Genomic DNA, 24,553 nt, shown 5'->3' on the forward strand with positions numbered 1-24,553 from the left:
TCTGACTATGGAGAAATGAAATCTTTTTTAAAAATTAGTTCTTTGACATTTCCGGTGAGATGGAATCTTAAGTCAGTTTTTAATTCACATTTCCTCAATGGCCAAGGATACTGAGCACTTTAAAAATATTTACTATTATTTTTATTTCTTCTTCTGGAAACTGTTTATTTGGTTCATTAACGCATTTTGATAGCATAATTATTTTTAGATGTTTTATTTTTGTAGTTCTTTATGTCTCCAATATTAATCTCTCAGCTGATGTATAGTTGGCAAAGTTTTTTCTCCATTCTGTGACTGTCTCTTCACTCTTTGGTTTCCTTTGATATAAAGAAGCCTCTTAATTCCATGTGATTACATATCATAGTTGTTGATATTAATTTCCGTGCTATTGGAATCCAGTTCAAAAAAGTCATTGCCTGTGCATGTATCTTGGAGTGTTTTCTCCTAGCAATTTTAAATTTTCACATCTTACATTAATGTTTTTGATGTTCTTTACGTTGATTTTATGCACTATGACAGATAATGGACCTAGTTTCGGTCTACTGTACGTGGAAATTTAGTTTTCCCAGCACTATTTATTAAACAGAGTATGCTTTTGTAGTTTGGTCACAAATTAGGTCATTGTAACTATCTGTATTTATTTCTGGGTTCTCTATTGTATTTTTCTGGTTCATATGTCTGTCTTTGTGGCAGTAGCAGGCTATTTGTGTTGCTATAGCTTTTTGATATAATTTGAGATTATGAAAACTATGGCTTTTACTTTAAAAATTGATGCCATTTTTGTGTCCATATAAATTTTAAGGGTTTTTTCCTGGTCCTTTGAAGAACATCTTTGGAATTTTGACAGGAATTGCATTCATTATGAGGTTGCTTTTGGTAGTACAGCCGTTCTCACAGTTTTAATTCTGCCTATCAATAAAAAAGAAGGTTTTTCAGTAATTTTTTGTAATTGCAAACATTAGAAATCTTTAGAATTAGGCTTAGAATTTTCTTGGGCTTCATAATATAGTACAATGATAAAGAGACTGGTGTACTTCTTAAAACATCCCCACCCCTGGTGGTTTGTGTCTCATGCATTTTCTAAGTCTAGATTACTGAGAACAAAGTTCCACAGCTTTGTACAAAAACAATCTTACAGAGTGTTTCAGTTACATGTTCTTTCCTCCCAGAGCACTGTGGAGGTGGCGTTGCTGTGTTTTGAAATTTAGTGTTGAAACTGAAATCTGAAGCCGAATGGATTGTTCCTATGGTATACCTGCTTTCTTTTTCTTTTCTCCCTCATCTTTTGGGGAGAACATCTGCAAAATATTTTACATGATCCTTGTGAAATAAAAGAAAAGCAGGATATGATGAGTAAGAACTTTGTTTTATACTTTGGCCTCAGTGGAGGTCTTGATGGAAGACAAGGGCTTTCATTACTATTTGTTGAATCACAGCTTCCTCTCTGCTGTCTTCTCTCTTTCTCTCTCTCTCTCTCTCTTTCTCTCTTTCTCTCTCTCTCTCTCTCTCTCTCTCTCTCTCTCTCTCTCTCTCTCTCTCTCTCTCTCTCGGTTTCTTGTCCAACAACCAGGACCATCTGGCATGCCTTTCATCTCAAGCACTTCATTTTTCCTGAGACAACCAGTTTCCCAAGTCAACTGACCTGTTTGGATACCCTGCTTTTGGTCGGCATTGGTGCCCTAATTATTTCTCTGGCAAGAGTGGTCTTTCTCGATCCTACATTGTCTTGGGCACCGTCTCGTGCCAATTATGGTTAAAACTTGGAATTTACTGTTTTATACACACACTTTCTCTCCTCTAGTCATTTTTCAAAAGAATACTTATATATCTCTTTTAGATGTCTTTATTCTATTTTATGTGTATGAATGTTTTACCTGTGTGTATGTATTTGCACCACATGTGTGCCTAGGGCTTGATGAGGTCAGGAGAAAGTGTCACATCCTCTGGAATGGGAGTTACAGATGGCGATGCAGTACCATGTGACTGCCGGGAATTGAATCCAGAGTCTCTGCAAGAGCATCAAGTGCTCTTAACTACTCAGTCATTGCTCCAGAACCCTGACCCCCCTTTTTCCCCACACAATGGAGCATTTTGTATATTCAGATGTGCCTTCTCATTGCTCAACTTTTTAGAGGGACTTGGGGAGGGTTTTCAATTTGAAAGTGTTTGGATTAATTTGGGTTAGTGTTTAATCTACTTAATTTGGGGAGAAGTGATCAGGGAAAATTTATAATTTCTGAAGTTTGATTTCTTAGAATTGTTTTTAGTGTCCTGGGAGACAGAAGAACCTCATTCAGAGATGGTTACATGACAAGAGCTTTCACTCTGCCTAGATCCCCTATCCATGAGCAGATATGCCTCCTCCTGCTCTAATGGACAGGGTGCCCCTCGTCATGACCTGTTATGTCAGTAAACCTCATGTTTCTTATTGCACTCAGAAGAGACAACCATGAGGGGCTTCTTGCAGTACTCTGGGCCAAATACATGCAGGGCTTCAGGTGTACAGAAGCACCTCTAAGCCCTGTGCTCAGAAGGAACCAGTACCTGGCTTTATGCTTGACCATTCTACCTAGAGTTTATGAGTCGTCTATTTGCATGAAAGTGTTAAGAAAATGTTTATCAAGGAGGTAGCTGGAAATTGAACCCATACTGGATCTTGTCTTCTGTCACCTCCCAATCCGACTCCTTCCTCTGCAGCTGATACGTCCTCCAACTAAGTAGTGACCAGGTAGTATAAGTACGAGAAGCCTGTGTTCTGATGCTACCCCCTGGCCCTTGTGGGAAGCTAGGTACAAGGGAGGGAAGAGTTTGGATCTGGCATGGTGCCACAAGCCATGTCTACATTGTCTGCATTTTTCTCAACACCTTTTTCTCCCAAGCTCCCCACATTTGTCTTTTAAGTTTCCACTATAGCTCATTAATCTCTAAACACTCAATGGCTTTTCTAGCCCAAAGTTCTTCCATAATCCTCCCAAAAGCCCATGGTCAGGTCTGTCAAAGTGATACCACATGAGCTGGTACCAATTTCTGTCTTAGTACATATTGAGTTTGAAGGCAGCCTGGGCTACATAAAACATGTTTATAAAACACTATAACCAAAATCAACTTGGGAAGAAAAGGGTTTGCTTCGCCTTACAGTTTATAGTCCACCATTCAGGGAAGTCAAAGCAGGAACCTGGAGGCAGAATCTGATGCAGAGGCCATAAAGGAGTGCTGTTTACTGACTTCCTTCCCATGCTTTGCTTACCCTGCCTTCTTATGTCATCCAGGACCACTTGCTCGGGGATGGTACTGCCCACAACGAGCTGAGCCCTCCCACATCAATCATCCATCAATGAGATGATCTACAAACTTTTCTACAGGCAAATCTGATATGGGCATTTTGTGGACTGAGGTTTCTTCTTCCCAGATGACTCTAGCTTGTGTTGTCATAAGCCTAGCCAGCACAGCATCTTTAATGAAATTTTTAAAAACGTGTTTTATGTAGCCCAGGCTGCCTTCAAACTCAATATGTAGCTAAGGCTAGTCTTTAATTACTGATGTGCTCCCCAAGTGATTAAATTATAGGCATACACTACCATTCACATGTCTATTTTGTCATTTTAATTACTTTGCCTTGTCCTTGTCCTTACAGTTACACAGATGGTTCCAGTACAGCAATCCGGCACATCCTCTCGTGACAGCTCTCACCTTAGGAAGCTGAAGAGGGCACGGCCCCCTTTGTTTAGGTGTGTGCCATTCAGACTGCCCTACTCTGCTCTCTTGTTCTCATCCTTTGTGGCCCAAGTCCTAGGTGTTGGCACAGTTTGACTGCGGAAGACATCGGCTCTTCTGATAATCTGGTAGGTGTGAGAACTCGAGAAAATACAGTTGTCATTCTCTCTCACAACACACTGTAGTCCCTTGGGATTTGTGAGGGATGGTTTTCAGAGTCCCCTTGAATGCCAAAATCTCTTTGGAATGAACAGTGTTTACATATGACCTACACACATCTTCCAGATACTTTTAAATACCCCTGGATTACTTATAATGCCAAATACAATAGGAGTTCCATGTCACCAGTTAATGCGCTGTGCTGTTTAAGGAATAATAACAAGAAAAACTCTGTGTATATCTGCAGAAACACAGTCAAAAGGGTGACGGATAGTGAATGATGCCTTAGGGAACTGTGAGAGAGGCTCCAGGAAACCAAGGCAGAGGGCCTTCACCTCCCTCATGTTCATTTCCTTCACTGGATTGCTCTTGGATGTGATTTCATGCCTCCTGTGTTAAACATTTATATTCAATTTATAGGACATGCTTATTCTTGTTGGAGGTGGGAAGATAGCTGTAGAGCCCAATCTCTTGAAAGGATATGCTGAATGCTGTCCTACTGTACCCTGAATCTGGATATGGCCTTCTGCCTTGTTTTTGTGCTTTTCTAGGTGTAAGATGCACTGCATGTCAGACAGTTGTGTTTACATTGTTCTGTCCTGAGAAAGTTCTGGGGAAGGGCTGCTCTGTTAGTAGGTGCTTGCTGGCGTTTATTTACATGTTTTTCTGAACTCAAACACCCTTCCTTGGATCATTGCTTTCTTTGTTTCTTTGTGTGTAAAAGTACACTGAAGCTAAGAAAAACTGTCTACACTAGTAGACTGTAGTCGGTCCTATTCTTTCAGGTCCCTGACCTATGCAGGTCTCACAGACACAGATCTGTAGAGGCCCACGAAAGCCGACAAATGTCCATTACAAATGCCGTTGGCACACCCGCCCTACGGCTTCTGTCTACAGTGGGCTGATTCTGTGGGTGTGGGACCTGCAGACCTGTACTCCTGCTCTGTGATCACCTAAGAGATGAAAATCCTTCTCACAATGCCCAGTTTTTGTTTGGTAGGGTAAGTGATTATTGGTGTCTTCCTCCTTTCCTTGTTGTCTGTGAGTCTCTCATTATTTATGATAGCTGTCTTTGTTATGATCTTCTCTTTAAAAAAAAAACCCTTTCAGGATTATTCTGCTTTTCAGAAGAGGTGGGGGTGGAGGGCATTCTCTGTCCCCCGCAGTTCTCCTGTGGAGCACAAAATGGCTCTCAGGAGCCCAGCAGTCTGCTCTGCCCAGCCTCCTCATGCTTATAGACCGCATGCATGCTGGAAATACTCCCCACGGTCCTGACTTCCAGGGGAAGGCAACACATGACTGCTCCTTCTGCGCATCAGCCACTGTCTTGATCTCAGCTGCCATCTTTGCCTTCTCTGACAGGAGCTGGGCTGAGGCTGGGAAGGTGAGGAGGAGAAACCGATGCATTTGCCTATGACTGAAATGGCAGTGGATGTCCCTTGCAAAGGGAAATTTGCACCTGTTTAGAGTTGGCTTCACTTTGAGAGCATGGGGAACAAACGTTAAGGCCAGCACATTCAGAATGAGTATTGCCCAAATTACTTACCGAAGACATCTGCGAAGCCGTCAGCCATTCAGGAGGGATGTGAAAATGAGCCCCAGCTGAGTCTCCCAGCAAAATGATTCCCCTGGGCTGTGAACCTAGGAAGCACAATTTATTTACATTATTTATACACCCAGGCAGTGAGCAGCCTCCAGAGTGAGTAGCTATTTGAGCAGATACCCTGGTGTGTATCAAATGCACAATCCATCCTAACAGTGATACATGGCCACTTTTCATGTGTTGGGGAGTGTGAGGGGAGCATTTAGGAGCTGAATGAAATTTCTCAGCCCTTGGAACTGCTAGCTAAGCTTCACAAACACAGGTGTGCTTTCTGGCTCAGCGTAAAAGCAGCATCCAGAACGAGTGATGGATGAACACAAGAAGCAGACTTGATCTGAGTTCAGAAATATGCCCTGAATTTTGGTTCTGGAAATGGCTTTTTTAGAGAATATACCAAATCTGTTTAAGAGTGAATGCCCTCATGGAGCAATTTTGATAGTTTAAAGATGTGATAGTCTCTTTAAGTCTTCAAATCCACATACACAAAGGCTCTAGATGGACAATTCTGGCTGATTAACAGAGAGAAGGAGCTAGGAAGGTCTCTGTGCAGCCTGCATGTCTGGATGTAAGAATCACTTAATCAAATTCAGAGACACATCTACACAAATCACTTAGTGGGGAGTACACCCTCTAGCCACTTAAGGGCTTGGAAAAATCAAATGATCCCGCTAGAGTCAGAGAAGTCTTCTTTCTCCAATGCCAAACCACCGGAGTGAGGCAGAGGATGGCCCAGCCTTACTGTAGTGGTTCCCTAGGCTTGGCTTCTATGGAAACTGCCACTGGGCACAAGAATGGAGACTAAGAGAATCTGGGACATTTAAGAGGATGTGGGATGCTAGGATGTGGAGATTCAAGAGTCTTCTCTCCTGGGATCACTAGCCCAGAAGGCTTAGAGTTTCATCTAAATCTGCAGTTGTTGTTTTTATTGTTTTTGTTGTTTTACAGTCCTGGAGATTGAACACTGGGCCTCATGGATACTAAACTCGTGCTTTAGCACAGAGCTACTCCCCATACTCCAGATTTCGTCACAATTTTCTCTCTTCTTTTCTTATTAAGCATTGCACTTAAGACTCAGGACATGCCAAGAAGAAGCTCTACCACCATGCTATAGTTCCAACCAGCTTTCACATTTTATTTTGAGACAGGGTCTCATTAACTTGCTCAGGCCAGCCGGAAATCACCTGTAGCCCAAACAAGACTTGAACATTCAATCTCTGCCTCAACCTTTGAGTGTATTAGATTGCAGGCCTTTGCCGCCAGGTTTGGTTCTAAACTTGTTTGTTCTTTGTGTTACTCACCAAATATTTCTAATTTTCTTAGCTTTTCAGCAGGCCTTTCCATTTCCTGCTCTCCCCTTTGCTCCTCTGAAAGCTCATGGACACCTAGGCTTTAGGTTGACCTTTGTCAAGGATACTCTGATCAAGGTATCCTTGGGATAAAAGTTGAGTGGTTATCCGGAAAACCCCCCTTGAATGAGTGCATGACCAAAATCATCCCCAGGGGAGCAGAGAAACATTGACTAGCAGAACAGGGACAATGCCTTGATTTTGGTCTACCCCTGAAGTGGATTTTTAGCATTGGTGGCCCAGACACCCAGGCATTTGTGCTTTTAGAATAGGAAGCTTTTGTTTAGTTATTTCTAAAAGCATTTGCAAACTGGAAGTTGGCTTCTCTCTCAAGTCATCCAGATATTCACCATTAGAGATGGGAGGCTAACTTTAATGTATGTTAAAAAGGGCATGCAGATGATTAAAGTATTATGTCCTATGTCATTCATTATTTTAAAAAGTCCCAGCTTTTGATTACTTTGTTATCTGCCCTGCACTCTTCCCTACTGTTATCATTAAGGTTTCTCATCCCCAAGTGGAAGAGCCAATTAAACAAATTACATACTTCATCTTCCAGATTTGCCTCTTCTCTGCCTGTTTTTTTCTGATCAGTTCAGAAAGCCAATCTAACTGGGCACTTCAACTCTTACCCTCAGACTCCGCCTCACAAAGGTGATTCCTTTCTCTTCAGTTTGACTCAACTAGAAAAGAAGCACCCACTGTAGTAGGACACTGACTTTTAGTTCATACCTTCGCAGAATTTCTTCTCATATGGAATTCCATCTTTTGGATCAATACCCTTTAGAAGAGGAATAAAGAGATTAGCAGTGTGGTTTTAAATTTATGAGGCACATACACTAAATCCTTCCCAACTGAATTTAGCATGCAAAGGCAAATCAATAGATAAAACCCTTTGAAGCCTTTTGGGCCCCTAATCCAACTTAGTGATACTCCATGTAATGAGCTGGGTTTAAGAGGAATTGAGGGTAGAATGGGAGGATAATAAGAAATGAGGCCCATTTGCTCAGAGCAATCTGGGGCAACCATTTAGAAGAGGAGAAGGAACAGGAATGACTCTCCTTGGAGCACTGAGGGCTGACTGAGTCTTGGGGATGTAGTAGGTCAATGGTATGTTCTACAATCTCTGAGCTGGAAATTAAAGCATCCAGACATCTCAGAAACATCAATTTTCATCCATTTCACCCTTTCATGCCACATTCAATCCAGGGGACATTGATGAAGTAGGGAGACCCTTGTGGTTGTCACAGTGAATGGGATGCTCTTGACATCTTGTGGACAGAGGCATAGGAGGCTGTCACACACCTTACAGTTTATAAGATGATGTATCTAACTCAAATGTCAACAACCCCAGGATTAAGAAACCCAAGAAGGGCAGTTGGTCCTGAGTGTGACTAGGTCATCACAGTCAAACCTCCAAACCCAAGCGAGACAGCGGAGCACCTGTCCCTTGGTGACGTCAGTGTTATTTTAAGACAAAAGTGGTTGGTGGCCATAAATATGATAGGAACAGTGAGTTCTTGTTCCTGATCTTGAAGACTCCAAATACACATGGAAACTTTATGCTGGGAAGTGAGGAAGGAAACAGAAGCATCGCACCTTCTTTGCCCTTGTGACTCCTGTAATTAACCAAGACCAGAGCCACCCCTCAGCACACATACACCTATTCACACCACAGTCAACAATGGAGCCAGGCGACACTGTATGACAATGGCAACACAGGTCTTGATGGCTGCAGGCTCCTTGTTTTTGACTTTGTGGTGCTGGGTAATTTTTCCTCTGCAGAAAGGGGCGGATGTTACTACATGAAGCTGCTGAGTCTCTCTAGCTAGTGGTGATGAGCTTCACATTTTGCCTTCTGAGTTCATGGTGGATTTTCTTTTAGTCTTTGCTTGGCCACTTCTTTATGGAGGTGGGATATCATGTCATAAACATGGTAAGGGGACCATGGAACAAAGAAAACATTCCCACATATTAATCCTTTGTCTTGAGATAAGAAAACCAAACTTGGATTTATCACAAAAGGAGTTAACTTGGGGTCCGCTACACCTTAGGGCTCTAATGCAGATTTTCTGCCCCATAAAGAGGAAGAATGACTTAGGGTAAAATGTTTGAGGTTGACACAGCTATCTGTCTTGTTGTTTATATACAGAAGCCACAGATCTGATGCATACCATAGAGATTGCTGGCGCAAGCCTGAGCTACTGGTTTCCTGGGGAGAGAAAAAGACCTAAGCAGCAAAATGAAGCAATGATTTCTTTCAAAGTCAGGAATCTTTATCTTCAAGGCTCCTTGTTTGCATAGCTCCTGCCTGTGGCAGGGCTGGAAATGGCTGGGAGCTCCAGAACATTCTAGGTCAGCTGTTATCAAATTTTGGGTTGAGACCCTCTTGGGACTCATGTATCAGATATCCTGCATATCAGATATTTATAGTATGACTCATAAAAATATCAAAATTACAGTTATGAAGTAGTAATAAAATAATTTTATGGGTAAAAATTCCACAGCATGAGGACCCATATTAAAAGGCTACAGCACTAGGAAGGTTGAGAACCACTATTCTAGGTAGAACAGAGAGCCACACTGTCATTGATAGGATGTACGTGTTTCTATTTAAGCACTTCAGGCTTGTGAGAAAAAAGACCCCCAAAGAAATGGACCAGACTTTCCAAGACTCTGATGATTCATTAGGATTATCTTCATGTTTCTAAATAATTGTTTACTTTCATACTTGAATTTGTGTTTGTAAGTTGGTTTCTTTGTTCTCCACAAGGACCCTCAAATCGTGTAAATATAAGATGACTGTAACACATGAATCTGCAGCCATTGTTTACCATGGGTAAGTATTGGGGTGGCTTCCTGTTTTCTTTCCTTTTCCCTCCCTGAAAGCTATAAACCCATTATGTTTAGAGAATTGGAGCAGCACAAATTAGAAATTTTGGGGTGTGAGTGGTACATGTAGGGTAATTTCTATGGCACCAGAAAAGGCTTATGAAAGAAAACAAATGGCCGTAACAAAATGGCGACACCATCTGGCTCCTCCCAACAGCTGTGTGGGTGCTGTAAAGGTGTTAGCATCGACTCCCCTTTCATCACACTGCTCAAACAGAATAAAAGAATTAGGGGAGACTACAGTATAGATTAAAACAGCTGTTTAAGGTAGCCTCAGTTCTGACAATGCCACTGATGACCTTCCTATGTGATGGAAAATCTTGATCCTCATACAAGGAGCAGGGGAAGTTTCCTGGGTTCTCACTTTCCAGTGTGGCCTAAGAAAATACACACTGGGGAGGGCAGAAAGTAAGAGATGATATTCAACTTTAACTCATTGCTTACCCAAATGCCATTACAGTTGGTGTCCTGATGGGCATCCCAGTTGTCTGGCCTATGAAGAAAGCATCAGCCTTAGTCTTTGGTATATACGGGATGTTCAGTGAATGCTAGTTCCATGAACGGGTGTCATAGGAAATGCCACCGTAAGATAACAGTGTTCTTCAAGGAAGAGCACCCCATATGTGCTGTGACATACAAAAGCTGCCACTTAGCATCCGCAGTCTGGAGTTGGAGCGTTTCTGGAACCTAGGCTTGAAGCCAGCCTTTCCAGTGATGGAGGGGAGGGGGGTCCTGTGGCCTGTGTTGTTGTGGGATGGCGTGCATAAGGAGTAAGTCTGCAGTCCATTTTCTTCAGTAAGGGGCAGCTGCAATCGCTGCCTGCGAGCTGAGCAGCACCTGGGCACCTTGCTGCTGCAGCACTGCAACCCCGTGACTGCAAAGGGCGGCACAGCTGGGTTTTGAAGGCAGAGCTATGGTTGCTTTCCATCAGTCCATGGCTCAAGCAGGATATGTGTCATGTTATTTTGAGTCCATACCTTTGCTCTAAGGGTACAGGAACAACTCCTGGGTCCACCTTACTGGGAGAACTCCTTTGGGGGTTGTGTCAATGTCTACGGTCATTTTTGTATAGCTAGTTTCTCTCAATAGAATGCCATGCCATTGAAGGGGCAACTTTGTTTTGTTTGGTGCCTAACTCTACCCCAAGTGCTTTGCCAGTATCAGGTTTGTGGTAAACGTGTTTGGATAAACAACTGTGTCCATGAATAAATGCAGGACCCTTCTTTCTGCAACTAGGGCTCCCCAGGTTGGGGAAAGCCCTGGTGTCTCACGCCTCCAATAAAAGTTACCTTCTGCCTGGGTACACGGTCTTGTTGCGGTCATTGCAGTCTCTCCCTCGCCAGTGGTAGCCCCGCAATGTCTGAAATTGAAGAGCGTGCACAGAAGGGGGTTAGTCCAGCTTTGACACCGACCACGGTGAAGGCTAATCAGGCTATCTAAGGGATATTGACATCTGCAGTTTTTCACTCAAGTATTGAAGATCAGTAGGGAAATTAAGATTAATATAAGATAAGCTATGTGAGGTAAAATATAATATGACACCAAACCCAGAAATAGGTGGGAGTGTATGTATAAATAAATGAGTGTATGTTTATGGGTGATAGTGAGTGTATGCCTGTATGTGACGATGTTAGGGTATGAATTTATGTATGCATATACATGCATGTACATATATGTGTGCGCCCTTACATGTATGAATGTGATGTGTGTGTGTTTGTGTCTGTATATGTATCCATGTATACTCCTAGAAACATCAGGACTGTCCAACTTCCTAAGTTGTTTTGTTAGCCACCAGTCTTCCCAGGGTATATAATATTTCAACTATTTGGTCAGTGATGGATCTTTTCATTGGATAATTCAAAAAAAATAATGTATGACAATTTTAAATTCTTTGGATTTGTACATTACTGAAGAGCTTAAAACAATCGGGAGTCAAAATTCCATCGGACAGTGTTCTTCCTTGTGGTCTCTCACCCTGTGGTAAGTTCAGAACAGGCCGCTTGCTTGTTTCCCCAGAAACCTCGCTGGCATTCTAACAGCTCTAAACCAATCCATGTACATATTCAAAAAAGCAAGCTCAGGCAGATTTATGAATTTCCAAAATTATAGACACCACCCTGGTAACACTAGCCCCGTGGAGAACTGTAGTTGGGAACGATGTCAGGGAGGAAGAAACAGAACTGGGCCTATGGTTTGCTTTGATGGCTAATATTTTTGTGAAGTCGAAAAGTCCTTAAAAATTGTGAACTGATGTATGTTCATGAAATGAAGTTCAGTCTTGCCTTATTAACAGAGAGAAATGTGTAGATGAGACACCATATGGAGCGGACGCCTATTCCTCCCCGGTGGTACTCACTGGGGAAACACTGTATTTGTCGGAATCACCGTCTTTGAATGGCACAGCCTTCTTTATAGATCTAGGAAAGAAAACAAACACCCTGTGAGCTAAGGAAAAAATGATGGCTGTGAAAATAAACATGTTTAGATACTGGCTGTTTATGTGACTGTTGCTGATCTAAAAATAAAACCCAGCGTCTGCGTGACAATGTCAGGCGCACTCGGCCAGTCAGTCATTGCTCTCTATTCAACCCACAGTTTCTCTGTATTTAACGTGGGCCATTCGAGGAGGTGGAATAAATGACTTGGACTTGTAGGAGACATGGGGTTTATGCTATGGTACCCAGCAAATGGGAGACTACAACTTGGATCTAGTCAATTGAATCCCAGCACTCCTGTGGTGGTTTGAACAGGAGTGGCCCCCAGAGGCTCATATCTTTGAATGCTTGGAAGTAATTGGCAGAGATTAGGAGGTGTGGTATTGTTAGAGGAAGTGTGTCTCCGGGGTCTGGGCTTTGGGGTTTCAAATGCTCAAGACAGGCCTAGTGTCTTTCTCTCTTCCCGCTGCCTGTGCCCTGATGTTGAACTTTCAACTTCTCCAGCACCATATCTGCCTACATGCCACCACTCCCCCACCATGTGACCTCTGGATGATAAGCCAGCTCCAATTAAATGCTTTCCTTTATAGAGTTGCCATGGTCATGGAGACTCTTCACAGCAATAGAACAGTGACTGAGACAACTCCAAATTGTCTCTGTACCCTTTGCACACTCTGTTAAGGAAAATGTCTATTTTAACCACTCACTCTCAGAATCTTGGGTATTTAATGGTTATTAGCTGGTAATGACTTAATGGAACTGGGTAGCTAAGGACACAGGCATGATAGTTAACATAAATCAGACCAAAGTGATGGATACTCTGAGAGGGAGGCCACCTCCACACCTAACTACCAGACTCTTCCTGCTTCAAAATGGCCACCCTACTTTCCCCTCCATCTGGGGGAAACCAGATAAAGGGCAGCAGAAGATTGCAGTCATGCGGCAGGGGGAAGCTGTGCCTGGAAACTAAACTGTGTGGGATTTTGTAATGGTCTTTTGAATCAAGAGCATCCAAGCAGATCAAATAAATGGAGCTCAGAACAAGTGTAGAGGACATTTACAACCCATTTGCTCAGCTAAAGAAGAGGGCTGAGAGTCTAGAGGGTCAATGAGGGCAGAAGCTGGTCTGTGGCTACCAGATCTGTGGCCACTGGAGGGTAACGTTACCTGTTTGAAAGGGGACAATAATAGTGCCTGCCTCCACGTACGCAATGGTCCTCCATGCATAGAAAGCACCAGCTAATTTGTTATTTTGATGACTACTACACCATGGGTTGGTATAAAGGGCAAACAAGGCTGCACTTATGCATGCTCTGTAAGTCATAAATCACCAAATACATGTATGGTGTGGTATAAATTATAAGTAGAGCACAGTGACTTAAAAAAAGAATAAAACACGCTGGCTTTGCTTTTATCATAAAGGAATATTTTTTCTCTTAAGTTGGGCCAAGAAAATCCATGGCCCTAGATGCTCCTGAATTCAAAACTTAAAGGTGTTTCAATTAAAGTATTGTCACTTGGATATCATTGGAAACTTCAATGGTACCATTAAAGAGAGGGGGTTCCCAATTCAGTCAAACCCGGAATGATGAAATGATTGGACACCCAGGGAGGCGGCTGTACCTCAGCCTTGAAGCATCTTCTTTCATGTCTGACAGTCCCTTCTCCTCATAACCTGAGGCTCTCTGCACCTAACCCTAGCCACAGAAAGGGAAAAGCTGCTGCTTCTGGGATTCAGGCCAACTGGCTGCGGGACTCTTGTTGGCAGATGAGCTAGGAAAAGTTTGTAACTCTGGTTCTTCAGAGACTCTGGATGTGGGTCAGAATCATCGCTGCCTCCTCCTTCCTCGGGCTATCTTACTAGCAGCCTAAAGATCTTCAGCAAGTGTAGTCCCCATGAAGCTCAAGAGATAATGAGTGGTGGATCACAGGAAAACTTTTAACATGACTTAAATTATGTTCCTCTCCCAGTAGCTGTGAACCTGGCCTTAATACAGGCAGGTCTTTGCAGATGTAATTAGGTTAATTTGAAGTCCTTAAAATGGACCTTCGTCAAATATGACTGGCAGACTGTAAGAGGTAAAACAACACCCCCCATGGGTAGAAGAGGTAGAGGAAATGATTGAATAAAAAGTGGAGGGATCGGAGGGATGCAGCTGAAAGGATTGATGGGTACCACAGCATCCAGAAAGAGGCAATGAACGATTCTATCGAGAGCATCTGTTAGAGGAGCACAGTCCTGCTGTCTTTGGTTTTGAATTTCTAGTTTCCAGGACTGAGAGAGCATAAATTGTGTCATTTTGTCACAGAAGCAGCAGGAACTTAGCTCCTTAGAGCATACCCGTAGCCTGCCTCTTGCACTTGTAAGCATTCTTAAGCCTCTCCTTCTCTTCCTAAGACAGCCAGGCTGGGGCAGAATGGAATAAAGTCACGGGACTCCCACAGGAAAGCAAGAGAAAATAGGCGGCAGAGCAGATGCTGCTGTGGTTCTACATGAATATCTCACATCATTAAACCATTAAAGCATCACTTGTGCGTGTATTATTTTAGCTCCATCTCCTGACATGCAGGTAATCATTGAACATAGATAGCCAGGAGTCAGATTTGAGGACAAATCATCCAAGATTTACCTAGAGTATGGTTGGGAAAATGTAGTGGTCTTTTACTAGGTCTAGGGTCAAGGAATCTGGTTTTAAAATTTCTCAGATGATTCTGAGGGAAAAAGGACTCAATTTACAGTTTGATTTTAGGTAAGGGGAAACAGGCCTTAAGACATTAAGTGACTCAAGTTCTTTAAATCAACTCAAGATTAAAAATGAATAAATAAACCACCAAATAAAATAAAACAAAAAATAAAAGGGGTATAAAAGTTGCTTGGAACTAAATATACCCAGGGATGAGGGGGTTGGGTCCTCAATGGCCTGGGGAATTACTTTTTTAAGGCTTGGAGTTGTGCTTTAGAGATGAAACATCCCTAGATGCTTCTGTGTAGAGGTCTTGGTTGCTAGGTGGTAGCACTGTTGAAGGGGATGGGGCCTCATTAAAGGGTTGAAGAGAGAGGGAGGGAGGGAGGAAGAGAGAGACAGAGACAGAGATAGAATGTGTGCGTGTGTGTGTGTTTCGTTACAGCTGTCCTCTCTTACTAGCACAGAGAGCAAGAAAAAAGCTGGACTATTTTGCTTCACAAGTCATCATTTGTCTTGCTGTTTGTAATATTAATTTTACGATATTTAGTTTAAGCTCAGACATAGGGTGAAGCTAAGATCTGGGATAGTTTTGCAGTTGTTTACAACACTGGGGACTGAACCAAGTGCCCTGTGCTTGCTGGGCTGATGGTCAACTGTTGAACTTCATCCTTCAGCCTTGGAAATTACATTGACGTGAGTGTGTGCTGGTGGAAGGTGAGGGTGGAGGGTGGTGGTGGAGACTTTGGGGCAGTGTCTTTCTGTGGTTATAGCCATTAGCAGGGCTGATGGTAAGAAGTGGAGGAAGCCCTGAGTGAGAGGGTTCCTGAGCTAATGTCTGCTGCTGACATGGGCATAACCATGTAAAGGACCATGCAGACTCATGGAAAAATGGCAAAGCCTTCTCTTTAGGGTAAGCTCAGAGAGTAAATCCTCCCTCTGGTCATGTATATATGTTGGTAGTGTGCGCGGAAGATGTCCACCACCTCCCCTCCTTCAGAGTTACTGCCTGAAGACTACTCCCTACCACCCTGCTCCTACAGAGATTAAACCTGCCTCTTTGGTTCATCTGTATGCCATAAACCCTGCCTCCTTGTTTAGTGATGTGATAACCTCTTCCTTGTTCAGGTGTGTGCACTACTCTGGCCTCTCTGTTTAACTCTATATAATAAACCACTGATCTTGAGGGATCCTGAGGCTTCTCCATCAGAAACCAGGTTCACCTAACCCCAGCCTTTCTTTCTATCTCTCTATGTGCTTCCATTTTCTTCATTCCCTCACCACCCAAGTCAGACAAAATCCTAGAAGCTGTGCAGAATGTTGCAGCCAACCTCATCCATACATTATGTGGCAAGGAGAGGCTTCCCCAAGTGTTAAACCATGATTGCCTGAAACCCTCACGTGGACACTGCTCACTGGGGCTAAGGATGCCTATGATACATTTCCAAAAATTGTTTTGTTCAAAGTAAGTTTGTCTGTTTGTTTCTATACAAGCCATGTTTTGAGCAAGAAACATGACCAATTTCAGAATGATGCCTTTTAATTATGAACATCAGTTTAGCCCACAGAACACAAAGACAAGCAAGGAGATGTCCTAACTATACTGACAGTAGAAATAGTATACATACAATTCAATTTTCTGGCAGATCTTGGCCAAAAATGGTAGTGAACAAATATTGGAGCCACTTCTAGTATATTTCTGGGGAGATAAAAAAGACAACAAGAAGAGTTGATTAAGTCAAGGAATGGTTCCCACAAAAGACTCCTCTGTTGTCTGGATGACTGGACCCAAATCCAGTTCCACTGTGTTTACCCAGATGCACTTCTTGCTCTTGTCTCCATGTCCCAAGTTCATTCTGTCTCCTGTATAGGGGCTTGTGCTTGTTCCTGGAATTGGAGCCCAGCCATCTGCTCCACCCTCATGGCCACCCTCACACTGTGCTTTTCCCAAATATGTCTTGCTTGTTTTTGTCAGCTATTCAAACATTTCCTTCTGGAATGCTTTGAAAGCAATCTTCAAAATGCTTTCAAACAAAACAATTTTATCCTACTTGAATAGTTAAGGAGATGCTGATAGGGAGACACAGTTGCTTTCCACCAGCCCTGAGTGTGTATGAGGTGTACTTGTGGGCATTAATGTTACTTCCATCCTGGCCTAGAACTAACAACATTTTCAGACTATAAAGGAGCTATTGTGTGGGTCTCTGGGATACTTTCCCAGCATCCTAGGACTAGAGGAGCAACCCCCATGTCTAAGGCATAGGGTAGTCCTCAGCTCATCCCAGCTTTCAGCATTACTTGTGGAGTCCAAAGTATAGGCACTAATAGGGCTTTTTAGGAACCCTGTAGGGAATAATGATAACTCAGACATTTGGCAGAAAGGAGATGGTCGAAAGTAAGGTAGGAATATGGGAGGCTTTCTAGATACAGTACATAGCTTTTTTGAGATGCAAATTTTCATACTAGATGTACTTAATTGGGCACCACAGGATGGGTTCTGGCAACCTGTCCTTCCTCGTTTGTTTTTCATATCATTTCCATGCTCAGTCTCTTGGGTCATTCTGCTGTCCTCTAACACTTGAGAAACACTATTCTAGCTCCTAGCCAACACTATTCATTATATATATATATATATATATATATATATATATATATATATATATATATATATGTATTATACCAAAGTATCATTATAGCATCAGTGCCACCTGGGAGCCTCAAGAAACGCATGGCCCTGCCCAACACACATCACAAGACAGTCTGTATTTCAACAAGATCCTTAATGTGTATACCAAAGTGAAAAAGTCACAATCCTGGCTCAGGGATCCAGCTGGCACATGTTGTGGACATATATAAAGGATGGGCATATTAGGGGATGATAAACATTTCAGTCTTGCTGGAGCACTGAGATCTACAGAACCCCATGAGCCATGCAAGAAGCAAGATATTATGACAGCTTCGGATTCATCTTCCTATTACCCTGAGGACAGTAGAGAATTCTTGAATGGGTCAAATAGGGGACTATATATCTTAAAAGGACAGCTAGAGATGGATTTGCTAGAGGAGGAGAAGGGGAAGATCTCATTGGAGATGCAAGTTTGGGCTTTGTAGCCTTAAGCTACCTTGTATACCGTGTGACAGCCTCTGCTTGCTAGATGTGAGCAGCACAAATCAGTTTCTAGACTGTACCAAGTGTCTCGTATCCTGGGCTGGAGGTGAGGAACCAAACTGTACCCGTTAGGAAATGCACTGATTTGACATAAGGTACAGGGCAGCGGCAGTGGGAGAAGTGATGCTTTAGTAGGTTAAAGTCAAAGACGTGGGGTCTGATTGAGGTCAGAACAAAACAACGTTAGCATGACCTCATACAAAACACTGGCTTCAGTTTGCCAGCACAGACACATTCTGAGACTTAATTCAGCTGCTTTCAGGTTGTTGGAGCTGCTTCTCTTAGTATTTACCTTAGTCTGAAAGCCTGTCTGATTATTCTAATGACAATGTAGAGTTCAACAATGATGATAACCAACACATGAAATTACACGAACAGTCTTATAATTACTCCACGAGAGGTACAATAGAATAGAATTTTATAATTGCACAACTGTTCATTGTCAAAATCCAGCTGGAAGGCTGCAGCTGCCTTTGCTAGTCGTTGCACAGATACGGAGGTCAGGAAGTATGCAGTCGTCAGTGCAGCGTGTCCAGAGTCCTTCTGTCCAGACAGGGTTATTCTCCTCTGATCTTTGTGTCACACAAAGGGACAGAGAGAGTTGTTCCCAGGCCACCTTTCCAACTCCAGACAGTGTACTTGCAAAGACAAACGGAGATGGACATGCAAGCCACACGGAAGTCCTTGCCTGTGCACCTGCCAGACCCCACCTTTCAGTGTGAACTTTGCTAGGCAGAGACAGCTGGTCTGTGAATGATGCAGAAATGGATTTAAAATTCTGAATTTGGCTGCATCCCAACTCATCAGAAAGGAAGGTGTAGAGTCTAGGTAATCCCTGGGGACAGTGCATTCTTACCAGCTTCCCTCACCAGATGGGATGTGATGACGAGCAACAAACGGGTCTTGAATAAAGAACATGGGCTAAATGACATAAATAAAAGGTCAAAGTGTGTGTGTGTGTGGGGGGGGGGTTTGAACCGTTTTCCTATACACAGCAAACCTGAAATTAAATTTCCAACTCAATTGATTTTCGACTCTGTGTGTATTATATTACCTGGATTTAATTGTTCTGGGCTGGGATGTGAACACACTTGAACACAGGCATGTGTTACTTCTCGGGTGACTATATTTGTCAGGTAGACCTGTGCTTAGTGTTTTGTATACAGAGGCACAGGCTGTCCCCAGCACACTTCCATATCCACAGAGATCAGTACAAAGGTTCTCAGTCAGGTTCAGCACTGAGGACTCCTGGTCAGAGAGCTGTCCGAACAGTAAACAGAGTGGATTTGGAGATCTATGTGATGCATTGCCCATGTACTAGCAACATAGAGAAAGTGATTGTGAAAGTCTAATGTGAGACTGAGAAAAACTATCCAGTTTGTGTAGGTGGAGGAGAGAACTAAGTAAGATACCCACACTTCAGATATTCTAAATAATTGGCTTATATTCTCTCTTCTAAATACTCAAAAAAATCTCCCAAGGAGCCTCCTTAACCCTTCCTGAAATCCATACCTTTTCGAAGCTTTTGATTCATTCCACAGCACAAAACTTTTCTACAGTTCATATTTTTTAAAAAAAATTCTTTTTTTTTTGGTTTTGTTTGTTTTTCGAGACAGGGTTTCTCTGCAGCTATGGAGCCTGTCCTGGAACTGGCTCTTGTAGACCAGGGTGGCCTTGAACTCACAGAGATCTGTCTGCCTCTGTCTCCCAAGTGCTAGGATTAAAGGTGTGAGCCACCACCACCCAGCAAAAAGATAATTCTTTTCTCAAAGATTAATTCTTATTTTTTAGTTAACTCTCTCTCTCTGTCTGTCTCTCTGTCTCTCTTTCTCTGCGTGTGTGTGTCTACGTGTGGTGTGGGTATGTCCTTGAGAGTACAATGCCCTCAGAGGCCAGAAGAGGGTGTCAGATTCGCTGGAGCTGGAGTTACAGGATGTTATACATTATCTGATGTGGATGCTGGGAACCAAATTGCAGTCCTCTGCAAAAGCAGTAGATGCTCTTAACCTCCAAGCCTTCTCCCACTCCTACTGGTCCAGACTTTTATAGGAGAAGGCCGAGAGGAAGAGCTCGCTGGGTCTTGGCTAGTAGTTCTGCAGTTACACTTGCCATTAGGCAAAATTGATTACAGCCAATATTCCCTGAGCAGATTGTCAAAGACAATTTTTTTTTCCCTGATGATTTCAGTCTGGAGTAAACACATTGAGAGAAACTTTGGGGAAGTTTTCTTTCTTAATTGTTGAACAGTCAATAGATTTTTTTTTTTATTTTGAAATTGGAATCCTGCCTCAACAATTATGTTTTCAAGTCTGGTGACAAAAAAAAATGTAAAATCCTAATTAGTCTTTGAGGTTGTGCCAAGGCAGTTTGTGCCAGTAAAATAAACAATGCCCTAAAATAAGTCTTAAACCTGTACTGAGGAGAACAAAAGACAATCGCGTTGTCCTCCATTCTGCTCAGATTTTTGAAGGTGCTGGTCATGGAGATTTCGTGGTGTTTCTGCTTATTATTCAAAATATTAACCCGACTAGATGAACTGGCCACTACTGACCTTTAATTATTCTGTGAATGAAGCAATGAGTGCTGAAGCTGACATCGTGATTGATTAACCAATTCTGTAGGAATATCTCTTCTGCTACCACTTAACTTGGGTCAGCCTTGTTCATCAAAACTCATAGGACCTTTTCAGGTTGCCATCTGAAAATATTGTATAGGGTGCACAGAATAAAACTGTTTTTTATTATTTAAATACATTTGGACGCCCTTTACTTGCTGCGTCTGGTCAGCCTTGACGTGAGTGATTTCCCTCCCCTTTGTTTCTTTGTTTCTAAATCAATACTATGAGACAAGTTGTCAGAGAGTGAATGATGAGGGAAGCTGGCAGGGAGGAGCCTATGACAATGCCTGTGCACTCTCCCTGCTGTGGAATGCATCCTCACTGTCTCTGTGCACCCTCTCTGCTGTGCAATGCATCCTCACTGCTGTGCAATGCATCCTCACTGTCTCCATGTACAGCATTCAGCCTACTTTCCAGCTTCCCTTTCAACTGAGTGACTTGCCCCACTTACAAGAATTGAAAGTGTAATTGCTGAGGCAGGATTCCAACAATTCCTTAGAAAGGAGCCTAAGTCAAACCCTCAGCTGGCTGGTTTGAGCTAAGCATTCTATCTGTTGAGAAAGAGTCATTATGAAGAGAGCAAATGGAGCTAAGCAGTGGTTGGGGTGGCTTCCCCATTCTTGGGTGCTAAGTCCTCTGCAGGGAAGCGGGTGCTTTGCCTATCTATTAGTCCATTTGCAGACGATATTGTCTTAATCCCACAGCCGGAAGACTAGAGGCTCAGTGAAGTGAAACACTGCCTGATATCGTGCTTTACAAAGAGGAAGAGAGGAGGCCACAGCTCTCTCTAGAATGGTCTGTCAGAGGGCAGGAGTTCCTAGCTTGGGGATCTCATGAGAGGATTACAGTAGAGGGTGATGGATGGGGCTGCTGGCATGCAGGGGGTAAATGACAGAGACGGTGTTTGATGTCACAAAGCACATGACAGCTCCTACAGAGGAGACAGCCCTAAATGTCAGAGTACTGGGGCGGGTACTGCCTGCCACAGAGTGAAAAGCAAGACCAAAACATGGAAATGAGCTCATGTTCCTGTCTCACTGTGAAGTTACTGTAGTGTTGCTGGGCTTTGTCCAGAGAAGCCTCTGGCTTTTCGAGTGTGAGAACAGGGCCCATGAGAGGAGAGCAGGCCAAGGAAAAGGCTGGCCTGCTACCAGCTGATTGCTTACCATGGTTGAGGACCTCTTGAGGATGTGTTTTGCCTTTTCCAGTGTAAATTTCCAGGCCTCCTATGGAAGCAAAATGAGATGGTACCATAACTCCTCTTTCACCTGTGACTTACATGTCTTTTCTACAGTTAGAATCAAAGTCTACAAATCTGCAGTAAATGAACTGTTCTACTATTGTTTGATAAAATAATTTACAGAAAGGCAATTATTGTTACTAGATGCCCTCATTAAGACTTTGTACCATGTGCTATGCTAATTACCTTTCAAGTGTCACTTCATGCAGTCTTTACAACAGCCCTGAGAAACATCACCACTGCATTAGATGAAGAAGGCAAATGTACTAAAGTGAAGAAGCTGGCTCCAGGTCAGTAAACAGGGCTGGCAGACAGTATCCTGGACCTCTGTTCCCTGACAGCCATGCACACTGGCATCCCTGAGTGAGTGGCCCCTCTGTAAATTCTGTCCCAAGCAGGTTATGGACAGTTGTGCAGAATCCTCCAGCACGGCAGGTGCAACCACTGTCAGGTGAACTCAAACCATGTGTCATTTACTTTCTCCTCTCCTGGTTCTATATCTGCTATTCTCTTGCATCCATTTCTACAGCGTTTAACCACACCTCTGAAGCATACATACATCGCAAATACAAAGAGTTAACTCACTGCTAGTGAAGGTAGTAATGAAATTCCAAGGACCATTGTATTTGTAGGAGGCAGACAGGCACAACTTGAGGTTTGGGGAGAGGTGACGTCACGCACTGCTTCCCACCACTGGTATCCCAGACTCAGCATACGTGTGCCAGTCCCACTGTCCCTTCCATGGCCTGTTCCCCGGCTGCTCTAACATGTCCTGTTCAGTGACTGGCCTATTCAGTGGAAGAGTCCATTTCCTACTCTTGTATCGCATCTGAAGCTGGAGTTGGGGGTAACGCCCACCCTAGGTCTCTGAAAAAGCCATCTTTGTGTTGAAGCAGTGAATGTATTTGGAGGAAGGAGACCTCTGAGATGGAAACAACAGCAAGAGCAAGCCTCATGGGAGATATGGGTCTTGGCTTGGCCTTTTAGCAGATATTTAGGAATTGGGTGACTGTTAACTTTTGTATATTGTTTGATGAGTTCCTTTTCTTCACTTCAGGCCTGTGGTGGTGAGAGAGGAGTGGAATGACGTCCCACTTTGAGCTTGAGTCAGAGTGAACCTTTTAGAAGACGCTCCCAAAAAGAAGGGTAGACACTGAAACCACACCCCAGTGTCTGCCTGAAATCCAGCTCCTTCAGCTCAAGGTCAGAGGACAGCAAGCATGTGTCTTAGGTCAAAGGCATGGGCTGGTGGGTAGCTAAGAGGGCACAGCAATAACCTGAGCAAAGATGACGTTCTCCAACTGGTCTCGGTGTCCAGGGAACCTGGGGACAAGGCATGCTTCTTAAAACTAAAACGCCACTGTGCAAAAAAAAAAAAAATCAAATCAAATCAAAACCTGTGACAGTGCTAAGGCTTAGTGTGATGGCGCCATCCGGTATTCTCTATGCAGCATGCCAATGCCACACCCAGTGTCCATTTCTGTCTTCTGGCATCAGGGGCGACAGAATTAATGACAGTACTTACTTTTAAAACATGGCTCTCTCTGACAGGAAGACTGATTAGACAGTGGCCCACTACAATTAACCTTAGTGAATTACCTTGGGCTTTTCCTAAGAATTCTGGAAAACCTGGAAATTATATACTTGTTTAAATTAATCTCCTCTGATGTGTCCAGTATGGCAGACACCCAGATCTGCATGCTGATTTATTTTTTTGGCCACTCTTGTTAGCCTCCAGCTCATTCTCTCCATGTGAATCTTCCAGGCCATGTCCTACCTTCTCCATGTGCCCAGCTTTCATCCAGGGTGGATCCCCTTGCATGCTGAGGCCCATTTCAACATCTGCAGGGCCCAACACAGTATCTCACCCACATGGCAGGTGCTCAAGAGATATTGAAATAAAAGCCAAAGAAAACATTTATATTTACTGTACTCTTAGTAATAAAGAGATGGTGGAAAGGGGAGGAAGAAGAAGAGAGGGAGACAGAAAGGGACATAGAGAGGAAAAGAGAGGAAGAGGTAAAGGAGAAGAGAGAGGCAAAGAGAGATGGAAAGAGAGAGGGAGAGTAAGGAAGATGGAGCAAAGTGGGAGGGATAGGGAAAGAGAGGGAGGCAACAGGAGACAGTGGGGGAAAGAGAGAGAGGGAAGTAGAGAGATGGGGAATTGCTACTTTTGGTAGCTGCAGAGGAAAGAAAGAGGCCTCTGAAAAACCCTTAGCATGTGACCAAAGCAGCCTTGAGACACCATGTTATTTGATCTAAAGTTCTTTATTGTTTGATAGTTTCATACTTTTATATAGTAACTTTTATTCCTTTTCATCCCCATTTCCTTCTTTCACCCCTCCCTTCCTTACTGGGTCTTTTCTTCCCAATAAGTCCCTTCTTATCTTCACTTTGTCTTCTTGTGTATGATCCTGATATGGGATTCCCCTCTGTATGCCGTGAATACCATTGGCTAATAAAGAAGCTATATTTCTGTGTATAATAGGGCAAGGCGGGAATTCCAAGCATATAGGGGATGAGAGAGTAGGGAGAATCAAGGAGAAGCCATGTAGCATCATTGGACGTAGGATGGAACCTTACTGTTAGGCCATAACCATGTGGTGGTATGCAGGTTAACAGAAACGGGTTAATTTAAGATGTAAGAGCTAGCTAGGAATATGCTACAGTCATTGGCCAAGCTGTGTTGCAATT

General features: G+C 43.2%; 1 protein-coding gene across 6 annotated transcripts in view; it reads right to left on the reverse strand.

The window, feature by feature from the left end:
* The window catches only part of Aoah (acyloxyacyl hydrolase), a 186,850-nt gene that overhangs the window by 93,043 nt on the left and 69,254 nt on the right, over positions 1–24,553 (reverse strand). For all 6 annotated transcript variants that reach the window (XM_075970119.1, XM_075970118.1, XM_075970122.1 and 3 more), the window contains exons 5-11: positions 21,786–21,845; positions 16,462–16,532; positions 12,071–12,131; positions 11,004–11,074; positions 10,159–10,207; positions 7,555–7,603; positions 5,420–5,514 (exon numbers count right to left, since the gene is read on the reverse strand). In XM_075970119.1, coding sequence (XP_075826234.1) covers positions 5,420–5,514; positions 7,555–7,603; positions 10,159–10,207; positions 11,004–11,074; positions 12,071–12,131; positions 16,462–16,532; positions 21,786–21,845 — 456 coding nt within the window. The remainder of the gene's footprint in view (positions 1–5,419; positions 5,515–7,554; positions 7,604–10,158; positions 10,208–11,003; positions 11,075–12,070; positions 12,132–16,461; positions 16,533–21,785; positions 21,846–24,553) is intronic.

The sequence above is a fragment of the Microtus pennsylvanicus genome, chromosome 4, assembly GCF_037038515.1.
Source record: "Microtus pennsylvanicus isolate mMicPen1 chromosome 4, mMicPen1.hap1, whole genome shotgun sequence".
NCBI classification, from domain to species: Eukaryota; Metazoa; Chordata; class Mammalia; order Rodentia; family Cricetidae; genus Microtus; species Microtus pennsylvanicus.